General features: G+C 43.3%; 1 protein-coding gene across 1 annotated transcript in view; it reads left to right on the top strand.

The window, feature by feature from the left end:
• Positions 1-16,109, top strand: part of ARHGEF38 (Rho guanine nucleotide exchange factor 38) — a 332,434-nt gene that overhangs the window by 247,045 nt on the left and 69,280 nt on the right. Inside the window, exon 5 of the mRNA XM_085641412.1 lies at positions 3,011-3,028. Coding sequence (XP_085497538.1) covers positions 3,011-3,028 — 18 coding nt within the window. The remainder of the gene's footprint in view (positions 1-3,010; positions 3,029-16,109) is intronic.

Genomic DNA, 16,109 nt, shown 5'->3' with positions numbered 1-16,109 from the left:
CATGACATTATTTTTGTTTGTTTTGGTTTTTAAAACATTTAAAGAAACGGCATTGTTATTTACAATGTCAATAGCTTAATCACTCTCAAATGCGAGACCTATTGCATTTGCACCCACACACAGAGCCACCTACACACACACTGATTAAGCTATTGACATTGTAAATAACAATGCCGTTTCTCTACATGTTTTAAAAACAAAAAACCCCAAAAATAATGTCATGAGCAATGCCAATAGCTCTAACTTTAACAATGCCGAGACCGTTGCATTGTAAATGCTTGTTTAAAGGGGCCAGCCAAAACAGAGAAAACACAGTTCTCTTTACCCGGTAATGCATCGCTAACCATTACCAGCAGCAGACATCTGGAACGTTCCTTTGTTTTATGGTGTCTGCTTGGGCTTTGAGTGCATTGTGACATCATGGCCCCTTTAACGTTATCGCAGGTAAAAGGGTAGCGCCTAGTGCCTGTGGCTTCAGTGTAACTTGCTAGCTGAGGGTGTACTCGGTCTGGTTTTATCCAATCTGAGAAAGGACTTGTTTTTTAAACTAACGTGCCACGTTGAACGCATCCAATTGGCAAACAGCCTACTTATTCATGTGCGATTGTATTTGAACATCAACAGAACCACTGAGTCTGCCAATTACATCAAGGTAGAGCAGCGAGTGCTCGCACACCCACCTCGAGCACTACATTTTGAAATTTTGATAAAACAGCAAACCGAGCAAAATACTCACTTACTGTGAATCCGTGTTTTTTTTCCTTGATACGCCACTTACGCCCATTATTTTCTTTTAAATCCCGGAGATGTTACCACCCGCCTGCGCAGCTGCACTGTAGAGTTTCACTGCAGTGTAGTGAAACTTGCTCTGACAAAGGCATCATGGCTCACTCTGCCCAAACATGTCCAGCTTTCTGTGAGAACCGTCAACATTGCTGGTTCTCAGGTAGAAGTGCACATGGTACAGGCGAACAGGAGCCAGGTTGGATTTTCTGAAAATGCGTTTTTTTTTCTTTCCAAAAATGCTTAAGTACTGCGAAGTTTCGCCGAGTGGCAATATTTCAAGATCCCGCAGGGTCATCGCGAGCAGGCTGCCACATCAAAGAGCTGCGGCAGGACCCTGTATTGTTAACAAAATCTGCAAAATTGTGAAAAGTCCTCGACGCTGAACAATCATAATGCTGACATTCTGGGTTTCTACCGGGATGTAGGTTTCGCAACAGAAGAGTAACCCGAAAACTGCCATGGGCCTAAACAACACACCACTGCCTTTCTCCGAGGCAGAGCAGAAATGCCTCGGAGAAACACAGTGTCCTTTTCGGATTCGGGGGCGTGTTTTGCTGTTATCTCCTCCTGCCATTGTCTGGAGGAGATAATTAGACTTTCTGCAAAAAACACGCCCCCCGATCCGAAAAGGACGGGGCCTGATCGGAGTGACGGGACCTCTTCTCCAATGGCTGGCCAGCATTGAAGAGGCCAGCCAATGGAGAACAGGGGAGAAGAGGGGCGGGTTCAAGCCCCTCTTCTCCAAGTCATTAAATCTCGGATCGAGACTGCGCAAGCGCAGCCTTCGAGCCGAGACCTAAAAGAGCATTTGTGCCCATTTTGAAGGCTCTATGTTTGAATACTCTACAGCTATGTCATTCTGTGCCATCATTGACCTAGGGATAAGGTCAAAATTAATAGAGAAATTGGATGTGACTACTTTCCGAAAAGGGGGTATTGGGTTATAAAAAGAAAGCAGTTGTTGGTGTTTGGGTCAGGTCACAGTCCACACACCATGCGTGTCCAAATGTTTGGTGAGCTGCACAAAGTAATGAACCAGGGAGTCCTGGCTTTGTCAGGGCCTTTGTGTTTTTCTGCCAGGTTCAATGTTGCGGATTGTGCCATAAAGCTGCAGCATGGTGCTGAAAATACTTAAGTCGTCTCTATTCTGTTTTATCATTTGCATCCTGTTTACGCACTAGGTACTGGGTGAGGCTTAGTCATTTTCTGTCTGCAGAGACATTTTCTAACCTTGGAGTACCTCAGTAATGCTGATACCAGTAGTACTGTAGAGGCTAACGGCCGAGGGCGGGGGGGGGGGGGTGGGGGGTGGCAATAATAATGTCTTGGGCAATGCTCACAACTAAAAGGGTGGATACAGAGCTAGAGGACCACAATGACAGGAAGTTGCAGCCCTCATTAGCCCTCATTAGATATGGGGCAAAAATAGGATGCCTTTTCCATGGTGTCAAGATTATATTGTGAGGGTGACCATATTAACGGCAGCTATGAGGTAAAGGGGATCACTGTTGAGAGGGGAAGATTGTGGATTTTGCTTGTGAGGAAGTTCAACTTATGGGAATGGGCGAGCTCAGTGGCATAGCGCAACCACTCACCATCCTTATCTCCCCCATTTCCAACCAACCAGCACAGAAGAATGTTCTGACCCTGCCGAGCCGCTCTGTTGGGGCTTGCCAAGCAGAGCATCCCCTGAACCAATCACAAGTCTGGATGTTCCACTTCACAAATTCCTGGGTCAATAAATGCATCTAAACACTTTTTGAAAAATGATGTACCTTTTGTATCTTCAGAGTGCTCTTTTAAGCTAACATCTTGCCACCAAATTAATCCCCTTTTAATTCATCTTTAGTCTTTCTCATTATCTTAGTGTGCAAAAATTTAGAGCATTTTCATGTTTGTGAATAAATGATTTACAAAAACGTTTTATTTGATAAATGTCTTTATCAGACCACATTTTGGGGTAATTTTGCATGTTCCAAAGAGCTGAAAGGTGTTGTGACCTGAAGTTACAGACCCTATGCGCTTCTGTAAGAATGTAACGTCAGGGTCACCTGCTTTACCATTTATGATGCTCTGGTTCAACCTTATCAAGGTATTTCAGTGTTGAATCACTAAGGGTATAATATGGCTGGCATTTTAATGGCGATGAAAGAAAATATAGTGTATTTCAATTCTTTTTGGACATTGACTAAACCTTGCCTTTCCTTTGTTTTCAATTCCACAGGAACATATATGCCGAGCAGTAAGTATTTTTCCTTATTTCGTAGCAAATTAGTCATTTCTAATAATTTGGTAAACGCTGTTTTTATTATACAGTTGTTTTCTTACATTACATGTTTTAAATCGGCCATGTTTCAATCTATAAACATTGTTATCCCCATAATACTAGGTGCACTTGCTGACATATTCCGCATGAATAGGCATATTTGCTGAAATATAATATATTTATGTCACATTATCTTTAGTGGCTTAAACAAATCACATGCCATAGCTTCAAAATGGAAGTAATCCTCTCTAAATGCAATCGAACTGAAGGAATCTGAATACTTTCTTACTAGATTTTAAATGCTTTCTTGAGATTGGTGCTAGTACAGTGGAGAAACATATTTACAATGTAATTGAATAGTTGGTTAGGATTAGCAGGAGTGGGCGGGTGTTCCTTATTTGTTTTATTTAAATTAAAGTATTTCAATAAAGTAACCTTGACTTGGGTTACGGATGGGCCTGGACTTTCTATTATTAAATTGAATATTAATTGAGAAATATATTTAGCATTGCCCACGGTGCAGCTAGTATTCTGTGTTCCTTGTTTATTTCAGTGTAATTAAATAAAATTAATAATAATGTAATTTAATAGTTCCATTGGTTAGGGTGAGCGTTAGGTTTAGGGGTCCATGTTGAGGTACAATGTTAAGACGTGGGGATGATGCCGAGATAATGATGTTTTGAATGTTAACTATATACTGCTGAGGTAATGGTAGACGTGTTCTAAAGGACAAGGTAGTGATTGAGGAGGTAATGACAGAGGTGGTGTTTGTATGATTTGTAGCGGATATATCAAACTTGGTAAGGGCAGAGAAAGGTAGGTGGAAATGGAGCAGGACCTCAGGTTGCAGAAAAGGTGTCTAACACGTTCTCCGTTCTGCAATTAAAATGGTTTGTTTTCTGTTCTTTTCATTGTTTTCCCCACGCCACTGTCTCGTTGGTTTTATTCTATTTTACTGCAGTATTTATGGCAATTTGTCAAACTTTGCATTTCACCTGCTTTAGAGCACTATCACAGGGAATGGTGAGATAACAGCAGGCAGAGGGAGAGTGTTCAACAAGTAGGGAGATGAAAAGCTTTAGGTATGGAGTGGACTGGTGGATCATACTTGAGGGGACCTGTGAGAATTCAGTCACTTGTGGTACTTTGCAAAATGCACCCCAATGGATTTTCTTTGGGACCTGTGCGGAATGTTCTCCTGCTAACCAGAGCAGAAAGATAACCTGTTCCAGTCTGCCTATCAGGCAAAGGATTTAGTACTTTTCTCTTTTCTACCATCTCTCTATTTGTGTTTCTCTCAGCATTTCTTCATTTCTCTCTCTCATCTCCTCTCACAATACCACACAGCCTCTTTATCTGCCTTTTCTCTTTAGTTTTTCCTCTGCTCGTTTTCATGCTTGTCCACCACACCTTATCTCCCAAATTTGAAATACCTGCTACCAAATGCAAAACGATTCGAAAAAGTGTCCAGATGAAAATCTTTAAAAAATAAATTCCTATGGGGAGTTTTTTCTGTTGAAAACCTGTATTGGTTCACAAAAACGATTGAGGTACATAGCTTTGCAGGGCAGAGTGAATAAAATATATGTTACATCATGTATTAGTGGTGTTCAAGGTTGACCTCTCCTCGGGGCCAGCTAATAGTCTTTATCCCTGGGTCTCTGCTGTCTGCAATCTTGCACGTAAATAAAGATTGAAATAAAAGTAACACTTCGCTAGCAGCTTCTCCACAGTCACTCACTCCGTGCTTCATTTAATTGTAGCTAAGCTCTGAAATGTTCCTTATTTTCCTATAAGTGAATGAGACCAGCCAGCGGGCCTTTTACTACAAAACGCTGTGGCAATAAATGCCACTCTGCCAGCACATTTTGGGTTGTAAGTTTTTAAAGCTATGGATATGTTCTGTAATATCACATTTTTCTGTTTAAATCGCAAGGACGCTTTATGGTGCTGATAGCGGGGTTTTATCAATCCTTTTGTGTGAATTCACTGACGTCTTTCTGACACATTCAAATCAGTTTGGGTGCGCTGGGCTACTTTGCATGCCAGTGGAGCTGGAAAACAAGTGCTCTGCTGGCCTACTCATCATTACTGAAGGTAGTAACCCATCCTAGCTGACAGAGCAGCTGTGCTAATAAGGTTGTGCAGTGAGTAGGAGAGGGTTTCAGAATGAGTACACATTATTGAGGGCTTGCAGTGATAGCTTTGGCTGGGTTTTGCAAGAGGTTTTTTCATCAGTACATTAAAAAGAAGTATAAAGTAGTATGGAGAGAGTAGGCTTTGAGCAAGGCCGGACTGGAAACTTCAAACAGCCCTGGCAAAAATGATAAATTTAGCCCCTCGGGCAGACCTGCCAATGCACGCTGTAACCAGAGTAACTCTTTCAAGTTGCAGCTTGGATCGATAACATGCACCACCGTTCCTGGATGCTGAACCCCTGCCTCCAAGTGTCAAATCCGGCCTCCTGGGGAATTGACCGCTGGATCGGCTGGCCCGTCCGGCCTTGGCCTCGAGCAGCCTCATGAGGCGCTAGCTTTCATGGGTTTTTGTGCTTGGCCCTTGCTTGGATAGACCGTCAAAGCCGGGGCATTTTGAGGAGGATTACATATTCCCCTTGTGTTTGTGCGGAGAGTTTGGTGATTGGATCAAGTAGTCCTTTTTTAAAACTTGTGTTGCAACTTGACATATACCTTGAATTGACTCCGCTTGTGTTCCTTTAGGTATGCATATTGTTTGTAGAGTGGAAACTTGGTCCGAAAGGCAGTGGAGAGGTAGCTGGCTTCTGGGAGCGGAAGTGCACTATTAACTGCATTGTTATGTAGTGTTCTTTAAAGAGACGTATCTCAGCTTTTTCCTTGATTTGAGCAGGGCTGGGGTTGATGTTATTACTTTGCTGATTTATGCCTTTACTGCTTGCTCTTTGGATGCCTACTCCTCATTTTGCTACCACGATAATGTTGGATTTACACCTTTTTTTGCACACAAAGTACCCAAATCATACCTACCTACCATACCTAACTGACTTACCCTACTTTAGCTAACTCACCATACCCATGTACCATATTTAACCTATCACGCATGCCTATCGCACATATAAACCTATCCCATGCTTCAAATGCCACACCTATCTAACCTAAAATACCTACTAGACTTTCCATACCCAACCTATTCTACCCAGGCTACCTAATATTACTCAACATATTTGATCTAGCCTATATACCTGACCTGCATATCAAAATGACCTACCATACCCACTTACCTAACTGCCATACATACTTATATACCATGAGTACAATACTTAACCTACCGTAACTTGTTTCTACCTACCTCCCATATCTAACCTAGCTCTGCAGTGTATATATCATACTCCTGCCCTAGGATGGTTGTTTTGTGTAAAAGTGGCAAATTATGGCTTTGGGCTCCGTAGTAAAGCATAAGTTATAGCTATCTACTACAGAATTCATTTATGTTTAACTCTAGGCACATCTGCGAACAGCCCAAGGTACTGCAGCCTGCATCAGGAGTGTATTGATAGCAGCTTTTAAAATGCATGAAAATGTGAATGCCACTGCTTCTTTAAAAATAGCATGGCTTATTGGCTTTAAAATGCTTGATAATGTTTGAGTTTACAATCCTCTACACACCAACTCCTGACAAGAAGAATCTCTGACCGAGATGATTTACACTAGTATCCCTCGAAGCGCCTTCTACACCTTGCTTCATTTAGTATGCCTATTTCATACTTGTGCCCCCTTTTTTCCTGCACACCTGGCACCCCTTCTTGTATGCTGCATATCTCGTAAATCTGTGTTGGTGATGAACAATGTTTTTCATAACCGGAGTCGGTTAACATACCTGAGTCCATGTTCATGTGAGGCTCAATGAAGTTGCCCCAAATCATTTAATATACCAAGTTCCTCCACCTTGTTCTGTGAGACCAGGACCTTTATATACGGTGATGAATAAAGAGGAACCCAAAGCTATGTGCCACAAAAACTAGAGGGATCCCGATACAGCAGCGGCCCAGCACAGTTTATCGGCATCAGGGTCATAATCAATCAAGCCTGTAATGCACAGCAAGAACTACACCATTTGAATTTCTTGTTTTATAAACCTATAAAACTCGCACGAGAAGTTGGGCATCAGCAGATGATTAATTGTAGTGGTGCGCTCTCACTACATTAAATTTATTATTTCTGCCAACCGGTTGGTTCATCCATTAAATGGGAAAGGACAACCTTTAAGTAGCCGGGGATCCAGATCTAAGGTCATAGATGTAAATGTCATCCATAAGTTAACTGCAACCAGAAATCAATCACATTATGGAAGACATTTAAAAAATTGTGGTGCACCACATCTTTTGTATATTTTGCCAGTATTTCTTTAACACCCTCAACTCTTCATTGGTGGAACTGGTCTCGGCTGAGAGTGGACGTAGGGAGGTGCTACAGAAGATTGACCCGCCAGTGACGAAAGATGGCCTTGGAGCCCCTCACTTTGGATCTTATTTATCCCCAGAACTGCAATGTGTGGATACATGGTTCTCAAACCAAAAAGCAGACAAACCTAGTTATGCGAGGCTTGCAGTTGGTAATGTTTGCTACAATGACAACAAGTATTACTCCTACACATAAACATTTCTGGAAACTGTGTTTTAGACATTTATATGTACAGATTCTAACACTAAATAAGGACTGTGGTGCTACCCAGATATAGAAAAGCAGCACTAACCACAAATATAAAGTTATAGACCAGGCAGGTGTCTATAGACTTGGTAATCTGTTCGAAGCTGTACACGTCATACATTCAACCCTTTTAGGCAATAACACTCAACCATCACTAACCTGTTCATAACACTCTGCTCTCTTATCAGAGTAATCCATCTCACCTAGAGTTATGAATGAACTGAGCCCAAGTGCATGGAGTTTGTAAACTGTTGTTTTCAATGGGAGGGCATAGAGCAGCAATTACACAATTGTTGTGGGCCACGGGAAATTAATAAAATAATACAAATAACGCCACAAGGCAAATTAAGAGAAGACTAGGGTGGAGAACTGACCGATGTAGAATGGCAATTAGCAATTGAATTCCACACCAGATTGTTCCAGGAGAAAGCATACTGCACCAAACGCACTCAACACTGCAAGCACCCGCATCACATGTTTTCAGCACTCCAGGCAGCGATTTCCTTTTTTCTAATTTAATTTAATTGTTCTTATTATTAATAGCATGTTTTGGACATGCTTCACTATCGGCAGTAATCACAGACCTGGTCACTGGCAAAGCCAACATTCAAAGACCTCAAACCTGCATGCTCAGCCTGATGCCCAGATATTCGAGAAGGAAGCTAGAGTGTAAAGTTATAGATCTGGCCCTCATGGTATTCAAAAGGCATATCACTATGACTTAGAAGTCCCCACATGCATCTCCCATGGAGGAGAAGGTTATTAAAATGGTTGGAGGCTGAAAACACCGCCATCTGATGTAAGTCCAGGAAGGTATATTGGGCACAAGATAGATCTTGTAGGTTATTTTTAGACAGATCAGAATTTTCGGGATAGATATATTAAGGGGAAAGTGAATGCTGCTGAGAAAGATCCATCTCTTCTAAGATGGCCACATCAACAAGAGACGGGAATCAAACTACATCCTAGGGCGAATCCACTTGTATATGTGGTGAATAAAGATGTTTGTATCTCAGAAACAATGGAACATAGGGAAAATGGAGGGGATGAGTTTGTGAAGAGCCGAAGGACAAGTTTAAAGTGGTATTTAGTGAGGACTTCGAAGAATAGAAAATGTTCAAGCATCGCATTTTTTTCATGTTCACTTGCATAGCTGTGGAAAATTGTGTGAGAAAAATTCCTCCCGCATATTGCAAAAATTTGAAAGCGTATTTAAATGATTTGGGCAATAAGAAAATAATTGAACCAATAGAATTCTCTATTTGGGTAATTTCACATAGGAGGTCAGGGACTTGGGTTTATGTATTGACCTATGGAGTTTAAATGAATCCATCTTGTTAGGCTGCCATTCGCTACCAAATCTGTAAAAGATGATGTTCAGGTGAGCTGGGGCATCCGACTTTTCCACATTGGACTTAGTTAATGACTATCATCAGGTGGTGCCAGAAGACCACTCCAAGCACTTTTTGTCCTGAAAATGCCTTTTGGAGTCGCCAGTGCAATCCCAGTTTTTCAATGTCTCGTGAAGGAAAAGCTGTACGGCTTTTCAAGTGCCATAGCTTTCCAGCAGGATCTCTTAGTTCATGAGAAGCACATCGAAGAACATGGTCATGTATTCGACATACGTTTCGAAATAGGAAAATCTTTGAAGTTGGACCAGTGGAAATGATATCACCAAGAAGTTAAATACTTGGGCCATGGTATTAGAAGCATGGGAATCAGACCAATCAATCTGTTGAAGGCTTTAGTGGAAGCCCTGTCAGAAATAAAGCAAGAACCAATCACTTTTTTATGCTTTGCCGAATTTTGCTCTAAGGTATGCATCTAAAGGTGAACCTCTGAGAGTATTACTCAAGAAGTGTTGAAAACTTAGTTGGGCGATGTTGCAGGAAGAAGTATTTAGCAAACTTAAGAAGGAGATTGTGGGGGGTTACCATGTTTGCAATATTTTTTGTAGTTTACTGCAACATGAAAGTGAGAAAGATTGATTGGTATTTTATCGACCAAGAACATTGTGTTTATCCGAGAGGAACTACTCCTTTGATAGAAAGGGATTTGCTGGCAATTGTGTGGACAGCAGAACACTACACAAAGTTTTTGTTGGGGGGGGGGGGGGGGAATCCCTTTATGGACAAACTAAACTTTTGGTGAATAGGGTTTTGCCAGGAGAAGATAGATCTATGACTGTAACCATGGGTAGACATGCAGCCAAATTACAGTCATTCCAATACAAAATGGAACATGTTCTAGGAAAGGAAAGTTCATGCAGACTGTATATCTAGACTGCCATTGAGAACAACTGACCAAATAGATGAAGAAGTAAAGGAGTGGTAGGCTGTCTTGATATTAGATGATGTAAGTGTTTTGCTGTGAGATTAAACCTAGAGGGGTGGAATTAACCCCTGAGGGGGCCTGGATGAAGGCGATGGAAGTGGACGCTGTGTTAATTTCTGCAGTATAATATATCAACTTTGGGTATCCGGAGGAACATAACATGTTGGGGGATCTTTAGGGAACTTATTTTTTGACAGTGTTTGGTGTGGTGACAAGATTGTCCAGCCAATTGGATTGAGGAATAATTTGTTTGATCTGTGTCATGAAGGACATGCAGGAATGTCTTGCACTAGAAAAAGAGCACATGGATATTTTTAGTGCCCAGTGGTGGGCACCATGACAGATAGATAAGTTTGAGTGTGTGAATTGAACATGAGAGTGAAGAATTGGCAAAAGATTGTGTTGTGAAAGTGCAGCCGGTGGAACTTTCAGAAAGTCTATGCAGAAAAATGAGACGTTATTGGACTTTTTTTTGTAATTTCCAGACAGAAAGCATCCAATACCTTACATATTGCTTACTTTTCAAGGTAGCCTGAGATCAAAAACGTTGGAAACGTTACTGCTCACACCATTAAGTTTATGGAGAAAATATTCTTGCGGGAAGGTTTCCAAGATGAAATGGTTTTTGACAAGTGCCAAGAATAGGAGTTTTTTCACCAGGTGTGGGATCAGACACAGGATCATTTCTGTTTTCCATCCTTAATCCAATGCACAGATGGGAATAGTAAACAAAGGTAAGGAGTCCTGCAGTTAACAGATAGAGGATGAATTTAATAGTTGTAATCTTTACAGGCTATTCTTACAGGACAACTCCCAATGTGGAGACTAATGTGTCTCCATTTGAGTTAAGAGGTAGGAAGCACGCTTCATAGTTAATTTCTTGGTATTTGATGGGGAAATGCATAAAAAGATGGGGAAATTGATCATTGTAGAATAGGAGAAAATGTAAGATCCTATAAAGGAAAATTGAAATTTGGATTTTTGTTATTGTAGTTGTGACATATATGATAACAGAGAGTGGATAGATCACACATTCTGCCACTCCAGAGGGGCAGAGTGACTAGAGCCTGAGGGCACTGGATTTAGCCAGATACTAAGATGGGCCAGACTTCCACTCAGCTGACCACAAAATGCTTGGTGTCTGGTATATTTTCTTTGCCCATTCCCCCTAATTCAGACTGGAGTGAATCCACAAATGTGGCCCACAGATGGAGAAAGATTGTCTGGGGCACTGCAGTTGAGAGATGTAGCCAGAGGTGAGGGCCAGCACCCTGGCCCTCACCTCACTTTATTTCATGGTGGTCTGGGGGACTTTGTGCCCCCCTATGGTGGGCATATAAGGGCTATCCCTCGAATTATACAGAAAGCCTATCTAAGGCTTGGGAGGTTTGGGGGCAATGCTAGTACAGGTCAACCACGACCACATTCTTTATTTGCATTTTTTCCTTGGTGGTCAGTGATGCTTTTTGTTGGGGCAGATGTGGGAGCAGCCCTCCCCCACCCCGAATCTGACCCACCAGAGTTGCAGAAAGCCTGTCAAGGGTCCAAGGATATGGGGGCTACCAAATGCCTGATGGGCTGGCCCTTGACCCCATTTCTCTCCTTTTTTTTTTTAATTTAAAGTACAGGGTGTCTTATGAGCGTTCCCTCTGTGACAAGCAGGTTAAGGCAAAGGGGGCAGAAAAACTGTATTGGGCTGGGGAATTAAAAGGGATGCCAGGATGGGCTGACCCCAAACCTATACTTTTTTTAAATAATGTTTTTTTCCCTTGGATCTAGTGGGTTTTCTGTCCACCCAGGGAGGCAGAAAGACCGTCATGGGTGGAGGTGGTGACCCACCCATTCCATTCCTTAAAAAAATGTTGTCACTATATGCGTTCTCTGCTTACTATAGTGATCTACTCTCTTTTGTTTCCTTGGCTGTAACGAGATGGATGTTATGCGTGAGCAGTCATATGCTTGAACCGCTATGTGATTTGTGGAAAATTCTTAATAAAAAGATTCCAAAAGAAAAAATGTACCTGGGAGTTTTCATCTCCCTGGGATGTGCACATTGAATACAAACCATCTCAACTCTCTGCTAGGCCCTGGGGGTACGGTGAGTGGCACCATGACCGGATGGGTGGCCACCCTCCCCTTTGATTGTAATTTTCTTTTTTGCATATATAATCCTTGGTGTCTAGTGGGCTCTCTCTACACCTACTCACCCCCAGGGGGGCAGATTAGTAGTAATCATCCCAATATGAACCCCCACCCTGGCCAGAGGCATAAAAGTGTACTGGTCTCAGGGTTGGTGGATGCAACCCAATGACTGGACTACCCAACCCCATTTATTTTTATTTACCTACTCCCTGTTGTCTATTGGACGTATGTGGCCCACTGGAGAGGGTAGAATGGGGTAAACTCCTATCATGATTGTGAGGATGTATCCTCTAAACTGTAAAGTTAGTGCTGAGGACATAGCAGTCACATTCTCAGCACCAAAGAGTCCAGTCACATTCTCAGCACCAAAGAGTCCAACCTAACTATTTGTAACCATGTCTAAGTTTATTTCTTCCAGTCTAGAAACTGATCTAATCCAGCTATCACATGTACAACCAAATGTAACATAGCTCGATTCTGGCTATATTTAATGTAGCCACATATGTTAATTAGCCTGTACATATTCTCAATAAGGTAATTGGAAACGCATATGAGCATTCAAAGATTACATCGACACCACGCTATACCTATGAGGCCCCTCATGATATAGTAAACCGGGACAATATACTGTGATTGTTTAGATTCAATCCAGAGTTGAACCATCTGTCAAGTGCTAACTTTCTTACTGTCACATTTATTGCACCAGACCCTAGTGCTTAATTTAAGCTTGTGGTTTCCGGTAATTGGCACCAGCACTTAATTGTCAATACTGGCAGTTATTACAGTTTGCTACATGGTGGCGTTGTTCGTGTAAGTTGTTTCTTAATTCACTATACATTAAAAACGACTAATACCTGCCACCCAAACCATTCGTATAGCTTTGGGGCCCGAAATAGTCTGAATTGTCACACTTGTAGGAGTGTGATGGTTAGCAGTTGTGTAGGTACTGCTGTTGGCAGCGCTGGCAAGGGCAATAGATGGTGCAAGGGCTCTGGCAGTTATTTGTTTACGAATTAAGCACTGCTAGCCCCTGGCCATGGAAAGAAAAACTCTTGTTACTTGGGCAAGGCAGGAAATCACCATTACAGCATGGCACGAGGGGCAGTTCTGCTTCACTGCACACCTAAAAAGAATTTTGATGTACAAAAGGGTTTCTCCAATGAAAACTGAGTGTATTAATTATAGGAGAGGGTTCAGAAATTCCACTGCCCAATAAGATCGATAGATCAAGAATCTTTGATCATGATCAATACGCAACAGATTAATTGTGAATTTGCTGCATCAAAAGTGAATCTAGACATAAACCAAATAGTGATTGGTATTGGGTCCTGTTAGAAATGGGATTTCGGGTTAGCTAGGGCATGCGCCAAAGCCAGGCAGAAACCACCACTCTAGTCAGGGCAAGGGAGTTATACACCGAAGATAACCCCTGCTCACCCCCTTGGTAGCTTGGCACGAGCAATCAGGCTTATCCCAGAGGCAATGTGTAAAGCGTTTGCGCAACACACACACACACAGCAGCAACACACACTGCACACTACAAAAGAAACTCCACACAAGGTTATATAAAAAATGGCCTTTGTATTATCCAAAACACATTAGAATCATAATCACACAATATACACTGTGCCAACTGGCACTGGGCAATATTCACAGGGGATTATATACAGGACAGGGCCAATCGGGCCACTGTCAGAACCATCACAAAGCACAAGTAGCAAATGTAAAACACAACCAGTAACTACTGGCAGAATACTGTACTCAGCATTAGCACAATAGCATTAGGCATAATCATCAGCATAAACACATTATGCAATCTCTGTAGGCATCAGCACATTATGCATAAATCATCCTAAGCATAAACACATTATGTCATAGTCATGGTGCATAAATCACTTTAGGGCATTGCGCCCTACCAACCTACCACTGATCCCCTGACCAACTGGCCTTTCTGTGGGGCTCAAATGCCCTCTGTCCCAAATGCCAGAGCTTGTAACTGGGGCCTTCCACTGGCCCCTTCGGCTGCCACTGCAGCGAAAGCAAAGTGCGCAAAGCGCTGGGGCGGAGGAGTGCATCTCACTCCTTTATCTCAAGAAAAGAAAAATGCCCCCATCATTGCAGCTGCCCGTTCTGTCTCGCGGTGCAGCTGGAAATTAGGCCTTGGCACCACTGTGCCTTTTGAGCCCCACTTCGGGATTCTTAAGGAAAAACTTGCCTACATGGTGCAGCTGCCCGCAACTGCGGTGCAGCTGAGGAAATTTGCTTCGGCAACACTGTGCCATGGGAGCTCCCCTCTGGGACTCCTCCTGGTGTCCTCGATTGGCACCAACACTGCGCAAATTGAAGCCCCACTCTCCGGGGCTCTTCTTCTGGACTCCTCCGGTCCCACTCAGCAGCCTGCAGGGATCAGCTGTGGTACCACGGTGCCTCCTGGTATGCCGACGCTGCTCTGATTAGCCCCCACTTACCGGGCTCTTCCTCTGGATGCAGAGGAGGTCCGGCAGCGTCTCGGTGATCCTGCCTCTCTCTGTCCACCAGACGCGGGATTGGAGCTCGCCAGGCTCCAACGCTTGGGGCCACAAGTGGGGCTCCCTCCGGTACTCGGGGGCCCCGCCTTCCTCAGCCCAGGCTTCTTCTTTGGCCACGTTGCAATTGGCCGGTCTTTAGCTTTGCCCCGCCCACAACCAGGCATGGCCGCCTGGCTTCCGGGTCGCTCTCGGAGCCCCAATATTTATACACCACTTTTGCTTTGTCTGCCCAGGCCCAGGGCTTGGGGAAATCCAGCCACAACTGGCAGAGGCCTGAGACCGGTTTGAAAGGCTACTTTGGTGGGTGGCGCAATCAGCGCTGCAACCCCACCAGTAGCATTTAATTTACCGGCCCCGGGTATCTGAGATACCACTTTACAAGGGACTGACAGGTAAATGATATATGCCAAACAGGTGTAGACCAATCTCACCATGTTTACCACAGAGCGCACACGCACTTTACACTGAACAGCAGTACTAAAGTGCCCAGAGTCCTAGAATCACCAACACCATGTCAGAAAAAAGGCTAGGAGGAAGGCAAAAAGTTCAGGGATGACCCTGCAAAAAGGGCCAAGTCCAACAGGTCCCAACCACAATATTTCGGGAATTTATCTTATGAAGAAGTGAAAGAGCTTACAGAGATTACAAAACTAGCCATCTAGTTTCTGTTTAAACCTTAAGAAATCGAAGCACGTCAGCTCTCAAAACCCCACACCGGCTTCTGATGGTCCAAGATTAACGTTCAAAATTCTCTCTGCCGCCAGAAACTTCTCCTGAACTATGCAACGGTCAAACAGAAAGACCCAAAACCCAAGCCTGATCACTCGGGTCCTATTCAGTCATTAGTTGCATTTATCCAGGTCAATATTGGTGCTAGGAGAACAGTTCTGGAATGTACTGAAACGAGAATGAGAAAACAAGCCTCTTCAATGAGGCCCTTTTGCTGCCGCCCTAAGTGGGACAGGTATGCCCAGAACTGGGTGCACACTGTGCCACTGGGACCAAGTTACACCCCACGGATGAGCCCTAATAAGGGTGAAATCTGTCCTGGGCTGCTTGTGTTTGGTTCAGGGAGGGCCTGGTCTTGATGTTGAAGCTGGACTGTTCCCATTGGAGCAGGGTCATAACGGATTTGCATATGGCTGGGTCCAAACTAATGGTGTGCAAAACACCGATGGAATGGGATGTGGCCCCAAGTGACCAGTGGCTGAGGTTAATTTGGGCAGTCAATCATCACTTTTTGGAATGTTTCTGCCCATTATGACACTGCCAGGGCTGCCCCCTGCAAAAAATTATAGGGCCTCACTGATTTAATCTTCTCCCCTCCTCCCCCAGCCCCCCCTCATGATGCCTGTAACTGGATACACA

This window comes from Triturus cristatus, chromosome 2_2 (genome assembly GCF_964204655.1).
Source record: "Triturus cristatus chromosome 2_2, aTriCri1.1, whole genome shotgun sequence".
Lineage (NCBI taxonomy): Eukaryota > Metazoa > Chordata > Amphibia > Caudata > Salamandridae > Triturus > Triturus cristatus.
Note: the sequence above shows the minus strand (reverse complement) of the source record. Positions and strands in the feature narration are given on the sequence as shown.